The sequence below is a fragment of the Centruroides vittatus genome, unplaced genomic scaffold, assembly GCF_030686945.1.
Source record: "Centruroides vittatus isolate TY-2023 unplaced genomic scaffold, ASM3068694v2 contig_364, whole genome shotgun sequence".
NCBI classification, from domain to species: domain Eukaryota; kingdom Metazoa; phylum Arthropoda; class Arachnida; order Scorpiones; family Buthidae; genus Centruroides; species Centruroides vittatus.
In genome coordinates, this window is record NW_027122188.1 from 1,636,583 (window position 1) to 1,653,947 (window position 17,365).

Genomic DNA, 17,365 nt, shown 5'->3' on the forward strand with positions numbered 1-17,365 from the left:
TTAGTATTTAGTATTTATAAATAATAATTGTTATTCATGAAGACCACATGATCACTCATTAAAAAAATTAAACACTAAGATCATTAAAAGATTTGATAGATGAAACATGAGCATTTAGTTTAATGAAAGATATGTAAAAATGATCCCTAGTGAAAATTATTAAGATCCATTTGCACAACAGTGACCGTTTGGTGACTGTGCTGTCGGTGAGTGGTCATGGACTTTTCTGAGGATGGATTGGCTATGATAGCTATATCTTTGGATGATGAAGAAAAAGAAATGCAATCAAAAAAGTGTACATAAAGCATGGACAAAAAATATTAACAGAATGGGAGTTTCATACTCTTTATAAAAAATTGAGATGACAAATCTATATTTTTTGAATATTTTTGAATGTCCCAACTTGTATTTCATATTTTATTAAACAAAACAGAGAAATATTCATTTTGTACCCAATGTCCATGTATTTCGAATGAGATAAATCAAATAGAACAGGGTAGTGATGCACGATTTCAATTAAATGTTCGTCATCTATTTGAAAACAAAATTTACCATCAGTGAAAATATCGTTCCCATCAAATGTACTTTCACGATACGGTCACGCCACTGCCACTTCACAGCACTGTGACGGACGAGTCGGGACAGGTTGGTTTAAAACTAGGTCGATTTCTCAGGGGAAAAAATTACTGCACTGAGTGGACACTGCACAGTCACATCACTGTTGTGTGTAAATAGACCCTTATAATAGAAATATTTTGCTGTGCATGTAAACTGTTATATTTCGTAAACATTATCAATAATATTATGCTACAGTATAAAGTACACTTTTTGCATTAAATTGGTATGAATTAGTGAAACTTATTTAAAAATTACTTAAAACATAATTATTTACATTATCTGAATATATTGTATGTTAACATTCCTATGGATATAGAAACTGATAATCTGATTGAATGGTATAAATTGTAATAGTTGCTTTTATGTGAGCCAATTATTTTTCAATGAACTGCAACATTCTTAGTTTGGATAGAGAGCTATAACGTGCATTTCCAAAATGCATAAAGAAGAAATTGCTTTGGTATGCATGTTGTATAATTTGGTTTATTTATTTATTATAAATATTTAAAGAAAATAATTATTGTTATACTCCATTATTAGAAGTCCAAAAATAGATGAAGAATAGCTTCAAAAATAGTTAAAACATTAACCGCACACCGCAATAAATAAACAATAACGTCTACTTCTGACCATGTGCAATGATGACAGCATTCGCATGAGTTTCATTTCGAATCTTTCTCGCAGCTCTTTCAAAAAGTGTTCCATCGAATGTTTTTTGCAATTTGTCCGTTTCTCTCCTGATGAAGAACTTCATGTTCAAAAACGTTTGTGACAATTTTATTATTATGAGATAACGCACCTTTTTTTTTGGTTTTTTGGTGGACGTTATTGTTTAAAAATAGTTGTGAAAAAATTTCAGGACAATAGAATTTTTTCATACATCTATTTTTGATAGAAATACAATTCAAAATTATGATAACATACACTATATGTAATAAGCTAACAAACTACAAATTTACTCTAATAGTGTTAAATTTTTATAATTCATGATAAACTGACCTTTTTGTACTGACATTTCCAGCAATGCCATCAATGTAAATGAAAAGCAAACATTTTTGGCCTCATTCAGGGGTCAGCATCAGGCTTCTACAGAAGATTCTCTTCCTTCTTATTCTTTTTTAGCTGAACTTTTTAAGAAAAAGTTTGGCTAAAAAATGTTTGCTTTTCATTTACATTGACAACATTGTTGGAAACATACGAAAGATCAGTTTGTAATCAATTATACAGTAATTCCATCTTTAAGGAAGAATAGTTTTTTTTATGTTTTCAACAGGTAAAAATTTCCAGGAAACAATTTTAGAACAGAATAATTTCAAATTAAAAAATTGTGTTATGTTTCAATTCTTTTAAATTTGATAACTTTAATAATTAATGTTTTCTCATTTTATAGAAGAAGATGATACTACAGTACTTAATGAAGAAGCAGAAATGCCATTGGAAGAATTATTAGCTCGTTATAAATCAGGAGGCGTTCCATTAAAAAGTTCCCCTCATTTGGAGCATTTACAAAATAACAAGTGGCGCAGCTTGGCCTATGTGGCCTTTCCATCAAAAAACGTCAATCAACCAACCAACCTACATAATGACAAGCCTAAGTCACCAGTGCATATAGCAAAACAAGAAAATTCACTAAAAAAATCAGAACACAATTTAAAAGAAGAAAACTTTAATGAAATTTTAATCAATGGTGAAAGTAATTGTATAAAGAAAACACAAGAAATAATAAATGACAGTGAAGAAAATAGTGAAAAAAATACTGAAAGTAGTGGTGATGATGATGATGATGCAAGTTCCGAATCTCACAATAGAACAAAAGATAAAAATGATTCTGTTACAGAACATACAAGGAATGAAGAAGAAAAGTTGGAAAACATAGTAGATTCTTCTATAAGCAATGATGATTTAGATAAAGAGAAAGATGTTGATATTGATAAATCTAATAAACTTGAATCTAGTTTTGAAAAAGGATCCACATCAAATAATTCTTCAAATAACAGAAAGAAGGGTCCAGTTGTTGATTTAGAAGAATCAGATACCTCTGATGATGATTATGGAGAATCAGATAGGTAATATATAACTTTATTTTTTCAATTCAAAGAATATTTAGTATGTCTCTATCAGTTTAAATCAGTTATTTATATGTATTAATTAAAATAAACTGAACAGTATACAAAATTATTACAGTAAAACCTGTGTAAACTGGAGTCATGTGGTACCAAACATTTTTTCCAGTTTAGAAGGTTTTTGTTTTGAACGGGTTCTTTTTTAATATAGAAAATTGCTCTGCTTCAAAGAATTTTTCTGTTTAGACACGTTTCCTTTTTATTCGAGTTCCTTTTGAACAGGTTTTACTGTATATGTTACGAATATTTATTTATCTAATAAACAAACAAATACAATATTCAAATAAATTCTTATTGAATAGTTATCTACTTTATTGTTCTGTGTAGATAAAATAGTATCCACTTCAGTAGAAGAAATATATAATGAAAATTTAATTTCTATTCTTGATAATTAAAATGTTATTAAAGTGTTGTTGAAAATATTTAAAATAAAATTTATTGTATTTTAAACATTTTCAATAACACTTTAGTTTACATCTTGAATGCAATTGTCATGTTTTAAGAATTACATGTCATTTAGTTGAAAATATTTTTTCTTTCTAGATAATTTGCTTACTTCAAAATATAAAAAATTTTCCATGAAAAATTAATTGAACCATTAACACTAGTTTCTGATTTTAATATTCATTGAAAGCATTGTTTCATTCAATTTTTTCGAATTTTATTGCAACAATAATATTTTAAATTTATGAATTTATTCAGTTGTATTATTAAAATAATAAAAAAATATTTTAGTCTTTGGATATAAACTTACTTCTGTAAAAACATAGCAATAAATGTTTTGAATCCATCAATTCGAAATTTATAAATTCACAATAATAATATAAGATTATTGTGCTGAAAAACTTGCAATTTGATTTATTATAATTTAAACTAATCATCTGTTTTAAAAATAAACTGATTAAATGTTACAGTCATTAAAAACTAATTTACATTTTATGATATCTTTTTATGAATCATTTACTAAACATACAGTGATGTAGGAAGATTTGAGGTATTGACACATACAATAAGTTAAAATATCATATCCTCATTTAATTTATTTAAACAGGAGTGAAAATACCAAACTAGATGAGATGCTATAAACAATTGGAAAGATTCTGAACATCAATCTTTGAACTTGCTCTAAAATCAGAGGTATATTTAGGGTATGTTCTACGTGGCAGTGCCCAGTGAATGTGAGCATAAAGAATCTTTGTATGCACTTCCAACTCGTGAGCAAAGCAACTTCTGTCTCGAGCGGACACATGTTTACAAAATGGTGATTAGACAATTTTGTCGAATGCTATGGAAAATATGACAAGCATTAAAACATTAAATTTGAAAGGTAAATGTTATTGCTAACTAGATGCACAACAAATATAAAGAATCTCCATAGAATAAGTTTAAAAAAAGTTTTATTTTTATGTTGCATTTATAAAATCAGAAATTATTAAATTACATAAAAATTATTAAAATATATACATGTACACACAATTTAAAATTGTAATTCTGTTTTCATTCGTTTACAAAATGAGCCATTTTCTTCTTTGGAAGCACGAGCAGTGGAAACTGTGATCAAACTTGCTTGGTAGTTGCTTCCTGCCATGTGTGTAGAAGCGTCATTTGGTGGTTGCTAAACGTGGTTTCTCCAGACATGCACATTTACTTGAATCAGTTTGTCCACTCTGCTTGGAAGTGTATTCACATCCGCAGTTGCTGGACACTACCACGTAGGACATACCCTTACATTCAGAAGAATGAAAATTATCATAATAAAATTTCAGCAATCAGATTTGGAATTATTTAGCTGAACTAATAAGTAACAAGTTGGTAGATGTAATTTCTAAAATTTATAACTAGGCTGACCAGATCAGTAAAAGAAAAAAGAAATACAATAAAGATAAATAATGAACTTACAGATAAGAGTTTATATGTGAAAAACAATATCCCATATTGCATATGTATCTTTATTCGTGACCAGAAGTTTGTATGCTTCTTTTGAAATTAACGACAGATTGAGAAGAGAATTCATCAGTATGCTATTGTTGGCTGAAAATGATACTAGTGTTTTTATGTGAAATTACAGGTATACTATTCTAGTAGAAACATGATGTAATACAGCTATTTTTGGTTGTAAAATATTATAATTATTAATAAAATTGTGTGTTAAATATTTGAAATAAAATAAGAATTATTTTTTAAAATTATTTAATAAGAAAAAATTATCATAATACATAATAAAAAGAGAAGAAATTGTATTATTATATTGCCAAATGTAGCATGACAAATCAGGTGTTTTAAATTTGAACATTTTCAGAAAAGCATTGGAATAAAAAATTTAATGTTTATTCCTAAACAAGATGTTTTTACTAATTATAACAAGCACATTCAGATGTAATCAATGTAGTAGCAAAATGCTTTCTTTGAAAACAGTACAAATAATAATGAACTTTAAGTAAAATAAATAGTATATTCATGTTTAAATAAACAAAATATGAATTATACCAATTTAATTAATATTTTTCTATATTTGTCCAACAAAATATCTTCATTTGTTACAGAAACCAGTATGGCTATATGATTGCTTGTAATTGTAATTTTGTCATTAATTGTAATTGTTTTTTGTCATTTTTTCTTATACTGTATTTGCATTCTTGTATTTTTAATAGTGATGGAATGATTAACCGGAATTGGGAATTGGAAAAATCAGGCATTTTTCTTGTATCAGAATTGGAATCAAGTAAATCTTATCACAATTTCCAATTCTTCCACATTTAACAAGAAAATTAATTATTTGTTTCAGTTGAAGATTAAAAAATTTTTTAAATTACAATATTAACAATTAAGTATTATTTATTGGAAACTCTCACATCAACAATGCAGAGAGCATGCAGTGCTCCATACACAAGGTGATGTTTGTCATGGCAGACTTTTGTGTAGTCAGAGCAATGAGAGATTGCACTTAATCAGTACTAACTGTCTCCATTTTAGGGGAGATTGGGTAACATTAGTGTTGCCACCCAGCCTGTATTAGGTCAGCTTGACCAGCAATTTCAAATCAAATATTTTTGTTGATCACCAGTCTTAAGTGTTGGCAAAACAGTTTAAAATATAAACAAAATTATATTTTAATTGAAAGATTATTATATAAAATCATTTTTGATATTTAGTATCTTTACTTATAATGATCAAATGTTTGAACAATACCTTAAATACTTTTTTCAGCAACACATTACTTTCTTAAAATGAATATTTGACCCCTTTTCATAGATCTGCATCAGGTTTAACAAGAAGATTTGAACTAAGACAGTTTGAATATTTTTGTTAAACCTGATGCAGACCTGTGGAAAAGGGTCAAAAATGTTCATTTATAGAAATTAAAGTGTTGCTGAAAAAAATTCTTTGATGTGTTGTTTAAGCTAAATTAGTTTCAGCTTATGTAGAAATGTTTATGATTCACAGTATGGTACTGTGAATCATACTGAAGAACCATACTGTGAATTATAACAAATAGGATTTGTGCAGTTCTAAGTAAAAATAATTATTCGTGCTAAATTTACTGCTATTTTGAGTTTTAAAATTTTATTTTTCAACATGAATCAGTCTAGGCATTTGTTTGATTCTTTTTTCCTTAAAAGAGTTTACATGCACATTTAGGAAAACCCAGCTTGAATAAATGAATTCAAATCTTGGTTAACTTATGATGATGATGATATTCCTTCAGCTTGTTGCATCATTTGCCAAACCTCATTTAGTGTTAAATACGAATATTGCAAGAAGCATGAAAAAAGAAGTACATTTTCTCATGTACAGTATCTCCCCCTGGTATTGTGTCAGCCAATGAAGCAGTTTCTAAAGATGGTGGCCCTTATGGGATAGTTTTTTTTGAGTAAAAAGCAATTAGCTGTAATTTCTTTGAGGGTAGTGTTACAGTTTTAATTTTATCTGAAATAGGATAACAAATTTATTTTGTAGTACACAATAAAAGCATGCATATCCACTTACAAATGGAGAATTTTTGGGTTTCTTTTGAAAGATTGATTCTGGATTTTCCAGTCATTTATTATTTGTATGTAGTGTTGCCAGTTGCCAGTTTTTCAAAATTGTTGACCTGGATGGCAGGTTTGTTAGGTTTGTTTGAACAGAAGTCTTTGACGCATGAGCAATGTTATTTTACCATGCAAAGAATAACATGCACGCCAGTTCAATTTATAAAAATATTTGCTAGTACTTTGTTTCATCATAATTTCACAATTTCTACGATATCCCGGACAAAATTAATCGTTAACCCGGACAATGAATTAAAAACCGACGAGTGGCAACACTATTTGTAAGCTTGATATCTATTACTTAATGAATGTACCATGCCATGCTCATAATATAAATCATTAATTTTTATAAACAAAAATAAACTTTAAAAACTATTCAAAAGAATTCTATGTATTTTGTGAAACTTATTCAAAAGAATTGAAATCAGGAGTTTTTGACAGAATTGAAATCAGAATCAGGAGAAATTTTGGAATCATCCCATCACTAATTTTTAAATATATATTCCAACTTTTTTTGAAAATATTTATACACTTAATATTTAATTTTTTTTTAATATACTATTATGACACTTTAATTACAAAATGATTTTTGTGGATTACATACATTGCATCAAAATTTTGAATACACCTGGGATTTTAACTCCTCTTTGGACATATAGAGTATTCTGACATCACTTGGTTCATGTGTATCTGTGGGATACATAATGAAATTAATGAAATTTTTATATTTTTACATATATGTATGTTTGACTATGATTATATCTGATTTCTACTCTTTCTCTAATATCTAGCAGCATAAAATACTTGTGGGTTTTAAAAAATGAGATTTTTATTTATATTTTCAGTAATTTGATCTGTAAAGGCAAAAAATTAAACTTATCAAATTTCAACTGGCTATAAATGATTTCAACTTTTACTTATTGAGATAGATTTGTTAAATTTCATAGGATTGTATTATCTTTCAACTTCAGGGTAGTAAAGCTTTGTTTATTTTCTCCTGTGAAAGTAATAGACTTTGCTGGTTTCCCACTGTAAAGGACAACAAACTTCTAATTGTTTTATTACTTTGTTTTCAAAAACTTCTTTTTCTGTCAGTAGTGAGTCAAAGGACTAACAAATTGTTTTTTTGCACTCAGAGGAATGTTTTCTTTTAAATTTAACAACTAGTATTGCCAGTAATGAATTCTATAATTTTATTTTTAATAATTTAAGAAATATTATTAAAATTACCAAATAAATGTTTGGGTCACAATTACTAAACGGTATTGCTATGTAATGAACATAAATTTTAATTGTTGCAAAATTTATTTCTCCTATCATGCTCTGATTGTTAGAAAGTAGGGCAATAACACCAAAGCGAGAAAATTGCATTGTCAAAATTAGCTGAAATGACTTATTTGAAATGAATTGGGATTGGTCTGGTCATTGAAACCAAGGGAAAAAGATAGAATGTGTAGCATTGTGGTGAAGTTTAAATATTCTATATTGTTATTTTATTGAATTGCGATTGTTTTGAGCAACAATCAAGAGTACAGTGCTCTCACGCTGCAAGATAGTTTACTGTAGAGGGTATTAAGGTATCGTTTTTCATTAAATTTCTTTGAAAAAAGGATCATAAACTTGAAAACCACTGTAGGAATCACTTCAGGACATATCAGTTGATGAATACTACAAAGCCTGCAGTTCAACTGTTATTTATTTTTTAAAAATTCAATAAAAAAACATTGCTGGATACATATGCACCAGAATGTGAGTCAAAACATGAAACTTTATCATGACAATTATTTAGATGTTATAGAAAATTTAGAGAATGCAATTAGAGAACAATACTTTTTTAAAATAAAAATATTCTGAATAAAGTATAAAATTTGATCATATTTATAAAATGGTATGTGCCATATGTATTCTACTAACAATTGTTAAGAAGAGAAAATGATAGTTGAGCATGAAATAGTTAAAAGAGAAGGAAAAAAACTAAATGATGCATTTTATAGTGGGTTGAGTAATAAGTTTGCATTTTTCATGTTCATTTTAGACATTTTATTTAATGCACAAATGCAAGCAATTAATTAATTATATATGATCCATTTTGTTGTATCACTAGTTGCCATCTTTCTGCCAATTCCTCTTTTGAAAAAGTCCTCAAGATTTTGAGGCAATATATTCTGCAATAGCATTTTTGACTTCATCAATTCAATTAAACTTTTTCTATCTAAATAATTCTGTAAAGATCTAAACAAATAATAATAATCTGAGTGTGTTAAATTTTGAGAATGTGGTGATGAGGTAAAACTTTCCACTGCGATTCTCTTATTTTTTCTAAAATCACTTTGGCAATATGTATTCTTGCATTGTCATGATGCAATTTAATGCCCTTGCAATTTACTAGTGCCAGTCTTTTGTTCTTTAATGCTTAGCTCAAACAGTATAATTGTTCACTTTAAAGAGCACTATAACGTGTTGAATGCGGCGGTCTTGTATTCATGTTGGCATTTATGGTTTAGTTCAGATCTAGTAGTTCATAACACACTATTCCCTTACATCACACCATATACACAATTTACGCAACATTACTTTTTTGGGTGCAGTCCACTTTTTGGTGTGGATGTTGTGGGCTTTGCTGGATTTAGTCATGATTGTTTCCATTGAATATTAGTGTATAACATCCATTTTTCATCTCCAGTAATTACTTGATCTAAAAATGGAGCTTTCTTTTGATGATCAAATAATAATCCAGCATTACTTAATCATTGTGAGAGATCAGTTTCTGTTAACTTGCACGGAACCCACATATCTATCTGAGGAACTTTTCCAACCTTTGGTTGCATGCTTTTTTGGCTTACATTTAGTCTTATAGCCAATTTTCTCATAGTTCTTGGATTGGTTTCAACCAGAGCTTTTACATCATCACTAGCGACTATGATCAGCTGACCAGAGCACTCATCATCTTTCAAGATAAAATCTCCTTTCGAAACTTAGTGAATCAAAACTGAGTTTTTCTCACCTTTAAAGTGTTAGTGTCATAAACTTCACAAATTTCTGATGTTACCTTAGTTGCATTTAAATTTTTTCAGAAACAAAAAAGCAAAACATGCCTCAGATGGATGTTGTCTGCTTTCATTTCAGAGAACTAAAATGTTCACAAAATAAAACTAAAACTAAAATAAAATAGCAAATTAAAATCATGGCCAACGTTATTTAACATTTAATAAATGTAAAAGTACAGAGCATTCACAAAAGATAAAACCTTTGTCATTGCCTATTTCTTTCTGTCATTGCACCCCATCAGTAGTCCATCGAAATTCACAAAAAATTATGGAGACGACCTTCCTTTTTAGACTACTGCCTTCGCAATAAACATGCAAAAAATGGTAAAACGTCCTCTGGTGTTTCACCACTATTACAATAATATATTTTAAATAAAATAGCAAATTAAAATTGTGTGCAATGACGAAAACGAATAGGCAATGACAAAGGTTTTATCTTTTGTGAATGCTCTGCATTTTTACATTTATTTAAAAAAACTAAAACTATTTAAATCAGTTTAACAGAATGGTAACATGTAACCACACTTAAACTTCAAAGGTCACACTCCTCTGTGAAAATTGACTGCTATTCTAAAAATGTTTAATTGGGCAATAAAAAAATACAATGAATTATTACTCAACCCAATATTTTTACTAAAATTAAAATTTTTTTCCCAATCACCCGAATTATGATTATATCATTTCTGATATACTTATGATTGATGTTTAATTTTATTGATGTTGGTTACCAATTTTTTTATTCAAAACTTCTGAAAGATCGATAATTATAAATATATTTATACCACACGTACAGGAACCACTTACCGGTATTGGAAACGAAAAACGAAAAAACGTCGTTAACGTTTTCAAACTTTGGAAGTTCTTCTTCAAACAATAAAAATGACGGAATGCAGATCCAAAAATAGAACGATTATTTTTAAACGAAATCAAACACTTCACGTTACAGCCGGTTGATTGGACATGCGCATTCAGTGCAGGTAGATGACGATTAAAGGTCCGTGTCGATGAAGGCCTGCCAGGCGACGGACAAATTGGGCTCTTCTTTATAGTTTATGCAGGTGGTGGCGCGGCTAGATTTGTAAATGGAAATAGCCTCCAATTACCTCAGGTGTTTGAGGTGAGGTGAGGTGAGTGATGATGAGCCTTGCTTGGTTGAGGGCCGCCTCGATGTCAGGATCGGCTGCGTAAGTTGAGAGAGCCATAGAGTTCCTCCCATGTAGAATATCTGCATTGTGCTCACGTATTCTGATTCCCAGTAATTGTTTGGTTGAACCGATATAAACAAGGTTTCTGTCACACCTGTGATCCTTAAGAGGTATAGAGTAAACGCCCGGAAGTCTGTTGGGATCAGGGGAATCCTTCCCATTACGGAGGATGTCCAAGATGGTGGAACATCTTCCGTACGTGATCTTAATATGGCGTTTGTTGGCAATCTGCTTATATAACAAAGCCATGTACGGATTATGTGATGGGGATCCGTGTCTCATTTTCAGGTTGATTGTCGTGACGTGAGCGTATGGCAGATACACGTGCGGAGCGACGGTGACGATTAATCAATTTATTAATTAGCTTGTGGTACCTGTGGATGGTCGCTAAATGTTTGATATGTTCCAATTCGGTGGCCAGTGCTGCTGGAGTGGACGAATGCAAAAACACCCTCTTAATTAACGTGTTGAATGCGGCGGTCTTGTATTGGAAAGGGTCACATGACCGAACCAGGATGTAAAGGGAGGCCATACCTGGTTTACAGTAGACTGAAGTGTGTATATATGATCCTTCAATGTTGATGTTTAGATCCAGTTTCGTTTCCAACACCGGTAAATGGTTCCTGTACATGTGGTTTACATCCCCGGTGTTCCATGAATGTAGAAGCTTACAATATACATATATTTAATTTATTGCATTTTTTTGTTTTATATATGAATAGGTTAAATACATTTCTGTAGAAGTAAAACAAATAAAACAAACTGAATATTCTTACCTACAAATATATATGCTTTTAAACTATTAAAAATAACATCATTTGGAATTTTTAAAAATATATTAAAAGCTTGCTGTATTTCATACTTTTCCTTTATTATATATAATATAATATGTATTTTTTTAATATGAAAATGGTTACCTGTTTTTTATTCTTTTTTCTGTAATATCAAAGTTGCTAGGGGATAATTTAGAAGTCTTAAGAATGAATCCAAATAAATGGGGCATGTTTTAGTAGGAATTTGATTTTTTAAAGAAATAACCAGAAAACCAATAATAATCGTTCTTAAAAGGAATTCATGTTTTTGATAGAAAAAGTGCAATGAAATCTAAATGGCAGTGGAAATCAATTTGATTTTCAATTTTTATGAAATCAATTCTGGTAAAAAATTTGGTTTATGGATTTAACGTATTATATATAATCCTTATAAGTTGATTTTTTATAGCCAAATTTTAATACCAGTTCTACTTTCCCAGCTGATATATAACACAGGGAAAGTATGGTAACTGGTCAAAAAATGACCTCCTAAACATTTTTACATTTTTGACTTGGGATTTTGAAATAACAAGAAATGCAAAAGAATTGGGTTTTTTTTTTCTGTATGTATGGATGTTTGTATGGGGGGGCACAATTTTGTTCACTCTCTTAGAAGCTTAATAACACCTGTGCTTTTTGTCAAAAATTTCTGAAATTTTGCAGGGAGGTTTGTTTATTTGGAAGATTCATGCTATTAAATTTTGGTGACTAAAGGTTGAGGGTGGGAGATAAAGAGGGTTGTCATATTTCCAGTAGGGGCCAGTCTGAATAACAATTTTCTTTGTAATTAGCATTTACAGTACAGTACAGTAAATTTTTTCTATAGAGCCTGTCTCTACCCTCAAGATTAAGGTTTTTGCCATTTTATAATAGTTAAAAATATCATATTTTATTAAAAAACTTTTTATAACAGATGGTGCTACCAAAATTTTAAATATTGCCAGGAAACTTGAACAACTTGTTACTAGTTTGTTTATTTTTATATGCTAATAACGAAGAACAAAAAATGAGAAAAATTAGAATGTAATTTTTTAAAATCATTTTTAATATTAATGATTAACTTTGTTTTTTAATTTGTACTAATTTTTGAAATGTTCCTAATATTGATATTTCTTTCAGTAAATTACTGTACTGCTTTGTTATATCATGAATAATTTTGAAATTATTTAAATTACTCAGTAGAAATTTTTAATTGTGAAAAAAATTGACATTAATTGTATAATAACTGAAATATCTAAATAAATAGTATATTTATAAAAATAGAAATTTTCAAGAACTTTTAATTTGATAATAGTAGTGAAATAGATGAAGAAGAGTGGAAAGAAGAGGATGAAGAAGAGGAGGAAGGGGGAGAAGAGGAAGAAGAAGACGATGACGATGAAGAGGATGATGAAATTGAAGAAGGAGATTTATTTCCTATCGGTGAAAAGGAAGAGGTTTGGTTTTAATTGATATTGATACATAATATATTAACCTGCAATTGTATGTGGTTGCAATAATTTTTTACACATACTATTTTTACATAGTCATTTTTCACCAAATTGACTTACAACTAGTTTTGATAAGTTTGTAATATTGCAAAAAAAAAATCATTTTATTACATTTCTCTGACCAAATTTGAAAATTAATAACAAATTATGAACACATTTCATTCTAAAATATGAAAGGGCAATATTAAACAATGTAATTAAACTATTAATGACACTAATTAATATGACAACTATACTTGTTTTAGTTTGCATGATTTCTCAAAATTTAGTACCACTGAAGACCAATAAATGTCAGTTTGGTTCAGCATTGAGTTTATTTCTATCATTGGTTCATACTTATCAATAGAATCATGAAGATGGGAATCCATAATTTTAAAATATGTGTTTTTGAAGACAAAAGTTAAAAGAAGGGTTTGTTATAAAATTTTCACATCAAATGAGTTGTCTTGCTAATAGAACATTCAAAATAGCCATGAAAAAATTAGAATGCTGGCTATCATTTGAAAAATATTGAGATGACACCTACATTATCATGTATTTTAGCATGCACTTTCATAACTAAATTTTCATTCAGAAAACTGCATAACGGACAGTGAAACAAAACTATATGAGCCATGGAGGGTGCCGTTTTGCTTTCCACAATAAACTACTACTAAAAGCAGCTGTTTTGCCATTTGACAATGCACACTTCAGCCAGAATGTAGGAACATTCTGGAATTTTGCAGGAATTTTTAAATAGATTTTGCACGTGTGGAGTGTATGCAGAGGAATAAAAGAACACATCCTAGGTGTGATGCAAGGGACTCCCATTGCACAGGAGTTTGACATTCTGCTTTTTACTCTGAGTGCTTTGTAATTCAATTTCATGCTGAATGTTGAAATAAGTGGACTAGATTTTTATTGCCAGTACAGTGGAACCTTGCTTAATGAGCATAATTTGTTCCAGAGTCTTACTCATAATGTGAAACATTCGTTAAGCAAAACAATTTTTCCCATATAAATTAATGTAAAATATGACAATGCATGGAATGCCATGCTGAAAAAATACTGAAATATTTTATGTATACCGTTTATTCAAAGAAAATTATACAATAAACATTGTTAAGGAGTGTGAATCATCTTCAGCTTTTCTTTTAGCATGGAATGAACCAACCTAGAATGCAAATTCCATTTATAGAAAACAAAAAAGTCTCAGATAATATGTCTGATAAACACGTCAAATGATATGTGAAGTTCTTGGGCTATGTAAAGGCTATAATTAAATAGTCGAAATTAATTAATTTGACTAGAGGTAAGCAGTTATGCTCCTATTAAATTTAATAATTATAAATAATTAATTTCTAATATTTAATTATAGCCTTTACACAGCCCAAGAGTTTGGCATGTTTATTATATAACAGGCTATGGTTGTTGATGTTTATATGTAATATGTCTGAACATAAGTTTGGGAAAATGTGTGATCACAAGCAACACTAAGATGCTAGCAGAATGAGTGCAAAACTCAGACTGATGTAGCATGCACAAAATCTGGGACTTTCCCTCTCCTGGCCACTCATTATGTGAAATGTCACTCGTTATGCAAGTCATTTTTTCACAATTTATTTTGCTTGTTATGCAAGGTGCACATAAGCGAGGTTCCACTGTATTATATTTTCATCATCACTTTAGCAAAAATATTGCCAGGTGGCAATTTTGATACTATACAGTGTGATGTCTGTATAATACTAGTGTTTTAAAAATGTATTATATATTATAAGTACATAGTATATATCAAAAGTTTTACAGTAGAGAGTCGTTAATCTGAACCCCGGTTATTCGAACGATTTTCAGTCGGACTGTGTCATGCTGAATCGAACGTTTTTGGTACTAGATTTACTTCTAGTGTTTATGAAACCGTGCCGGTGCTTATTCTGCAACTTGAACACAAACTATATGGTGTTTTTATATTCTTCAATATATTTATTTTGTTTGTACAAAATAAAGAAATAATTTTTAACGATACAATAGCCTTGATTATTATTATAAAAATTTTTGTTAGGCTTAAAATTAACAAAAATTCAACACGAAGCGACACACAACAGAGAAAAATTTGAACATCGGACAGGTTAATAAATTTTTTCATACATAATCCGAACAACCCCAGACCCCAATTGATTTGGATTAACAACTCTCTACTGTATTTTAAATAAAACATAAGAAAAAAATACATTTTTAGATTATAATTTTTAAAGGTAAATTTAGCATTTTTCTTAATTTGTAAAGAACATTTCATCTCATTTGTTTATTTAAATCATTTTTAAATAGAAAACAATAATAAAGTTTCAAATGCCATAAAACTGACAATTTAAATAGGCTTAAAATGTTTTCAGAAATCTGTGGAATTTGAATTATCCAAATGGAAGATTTGAAATCAAAATCTTTCAGTTGAGAGAAAAAATTCTCTATAAATCAAGTTGCACAACACAAATGACATTCTTAAACAATATAGTATTTTATTTAAGACTAATAAAATTAAATGCTGAAGTAACATTTTCTTTGTAATTATTGTAATTTGAATTTAAATTTTTTTTTCTATGTAGCCTGGAAGTGATAGTGGCTGTACAGCAGTTGTTGCTGTCATCCATGGAACACAACTTTATGTAGCTAATGCAGGAGATTCCAGATGTGTTGTAAGTCGTCTTGGAGAAGCTATAGAGATGTCTTCAGATCATAAACCTGAAGATGAACTAGAAAGAAAGAGAATAGAAAATGCTGGTGGTCATGTCACTATAGATGGCCGAGTAAATGGAGGATTAAATCTTTCTCGGGCTATTGGTAAATAATAGCTTTTTCATGCTTCTTAAATAATCAATTTTGGAGCTGTTTTGTAATGCTTAATTTACTTAATTTTTTATAAGAACTGATTATCATTGATTCACCTTAAAACAAACATCGATAGAGTGAATTTTGCCATTGCCCTGGCAAAACACCATTATCACAACATTAATTTTCGTGCAATAAAGCAAACAAAAGTTTTATCAGAATTCATTAAACTGAACTCTAAATTACCTTCACAACCCCAAGAAATAACCTTATTTCAATAATGGTTGTTTTTTACACTTTCTGATGTTAACACTAAAAAGTGGTACAGTAATTAATGTTCCATTCTGAATAGATTTTCTTCTCTTAGTAAGCAAAGGCAGGTTCAACCTCTGATTGTAGAGCAATTCAAACATCTGGTTTTAGTATACCATTCTACTGTATTCAGAAAGTAGGGATTAAAGTTTAAGGAAGACCACCACTTTAAATGGATGTGATCTCATGCAACACATGCTAGTTTGCATATTGGAGAGTTCATATAGTGATGTGAGATTTGGCTACTTTGCACCATATTTGGCTCCCTTTTTACTCCCTTGGTGCCTTGGCATTTTTTTTTTTTTTTTTATTTTTTTTTATGCACATGCCACTATTAACACAACTCACACTTATATGATGTGCTGTGAACAGTAGTGTCAGGACTGGTCAGAACATTGCACAACAAAAGTGACGATTCCATAAATGAAAGCAAGATTGACAGTGATGTTCAGCTGTCTAAGCATTCTTTCAAGAATGTGACTGATGTTGTAGACACCATATACTGCTATCTGCAATTAGAAAGTGACATGAATGAATGTCTAAATATTGACAATCATGATTGAAATATATATATATATATATACACAATAGAGCATTGATTATCCGACCCCCCCCCCCGGATCAACTGTCACATCAGTTAACCGACCGCGTTCTAGTTGGAAAATTCAGATGTCCGCTAGTGATGTGGCGCTGCAATATTTGGCTACTTTAATATTATTGTTGTTAAATTTTTGCATGTTTTAAGTGGCAACACTGGCTCAACCATGAAAGGGAGGCCAGTATTTAAACCAGGCTTAATTTTATATTTTTCTTTATATTCGTATTTATTTTGTGCAAAATAAAGAAATAATTTTTAACGATACAATAGCGACGATTATTTAAAAAAAAATTTGTTAGGCTTAACATTGATGAAAATTCAATGCGA

General features: G+C 29.6%; 1 protein-coding gene across 1 annotated transcript in view; it reads left to right on the plus strand.

Annotated features, from left to right (window-relative positions):
- LOC136975076 (protein phosphatase 1G) overlaps positions 1-17,365 on the plus strand; it is a 75,711-nt gene that overhangs the window by 34,956 nt on the left and 23,390 nt on the right. The window contains exons 4-6 of the mRNA XM_067270073.1: positions 2,009-2,684; positions 13,131-13,272; positions 15,906-16,140. Coding sequence (XP_067126174.1) covers positions 2,009-2,684; positions 13,131-13,272; positions 15,906-16,140 — 1,053 coding nt within the window. The remainder of the gene's footprint in view (positions 1-2,008; positions 2,685-13,130; positions 13,273-15,905; positions 16,141-17,365) is intronic.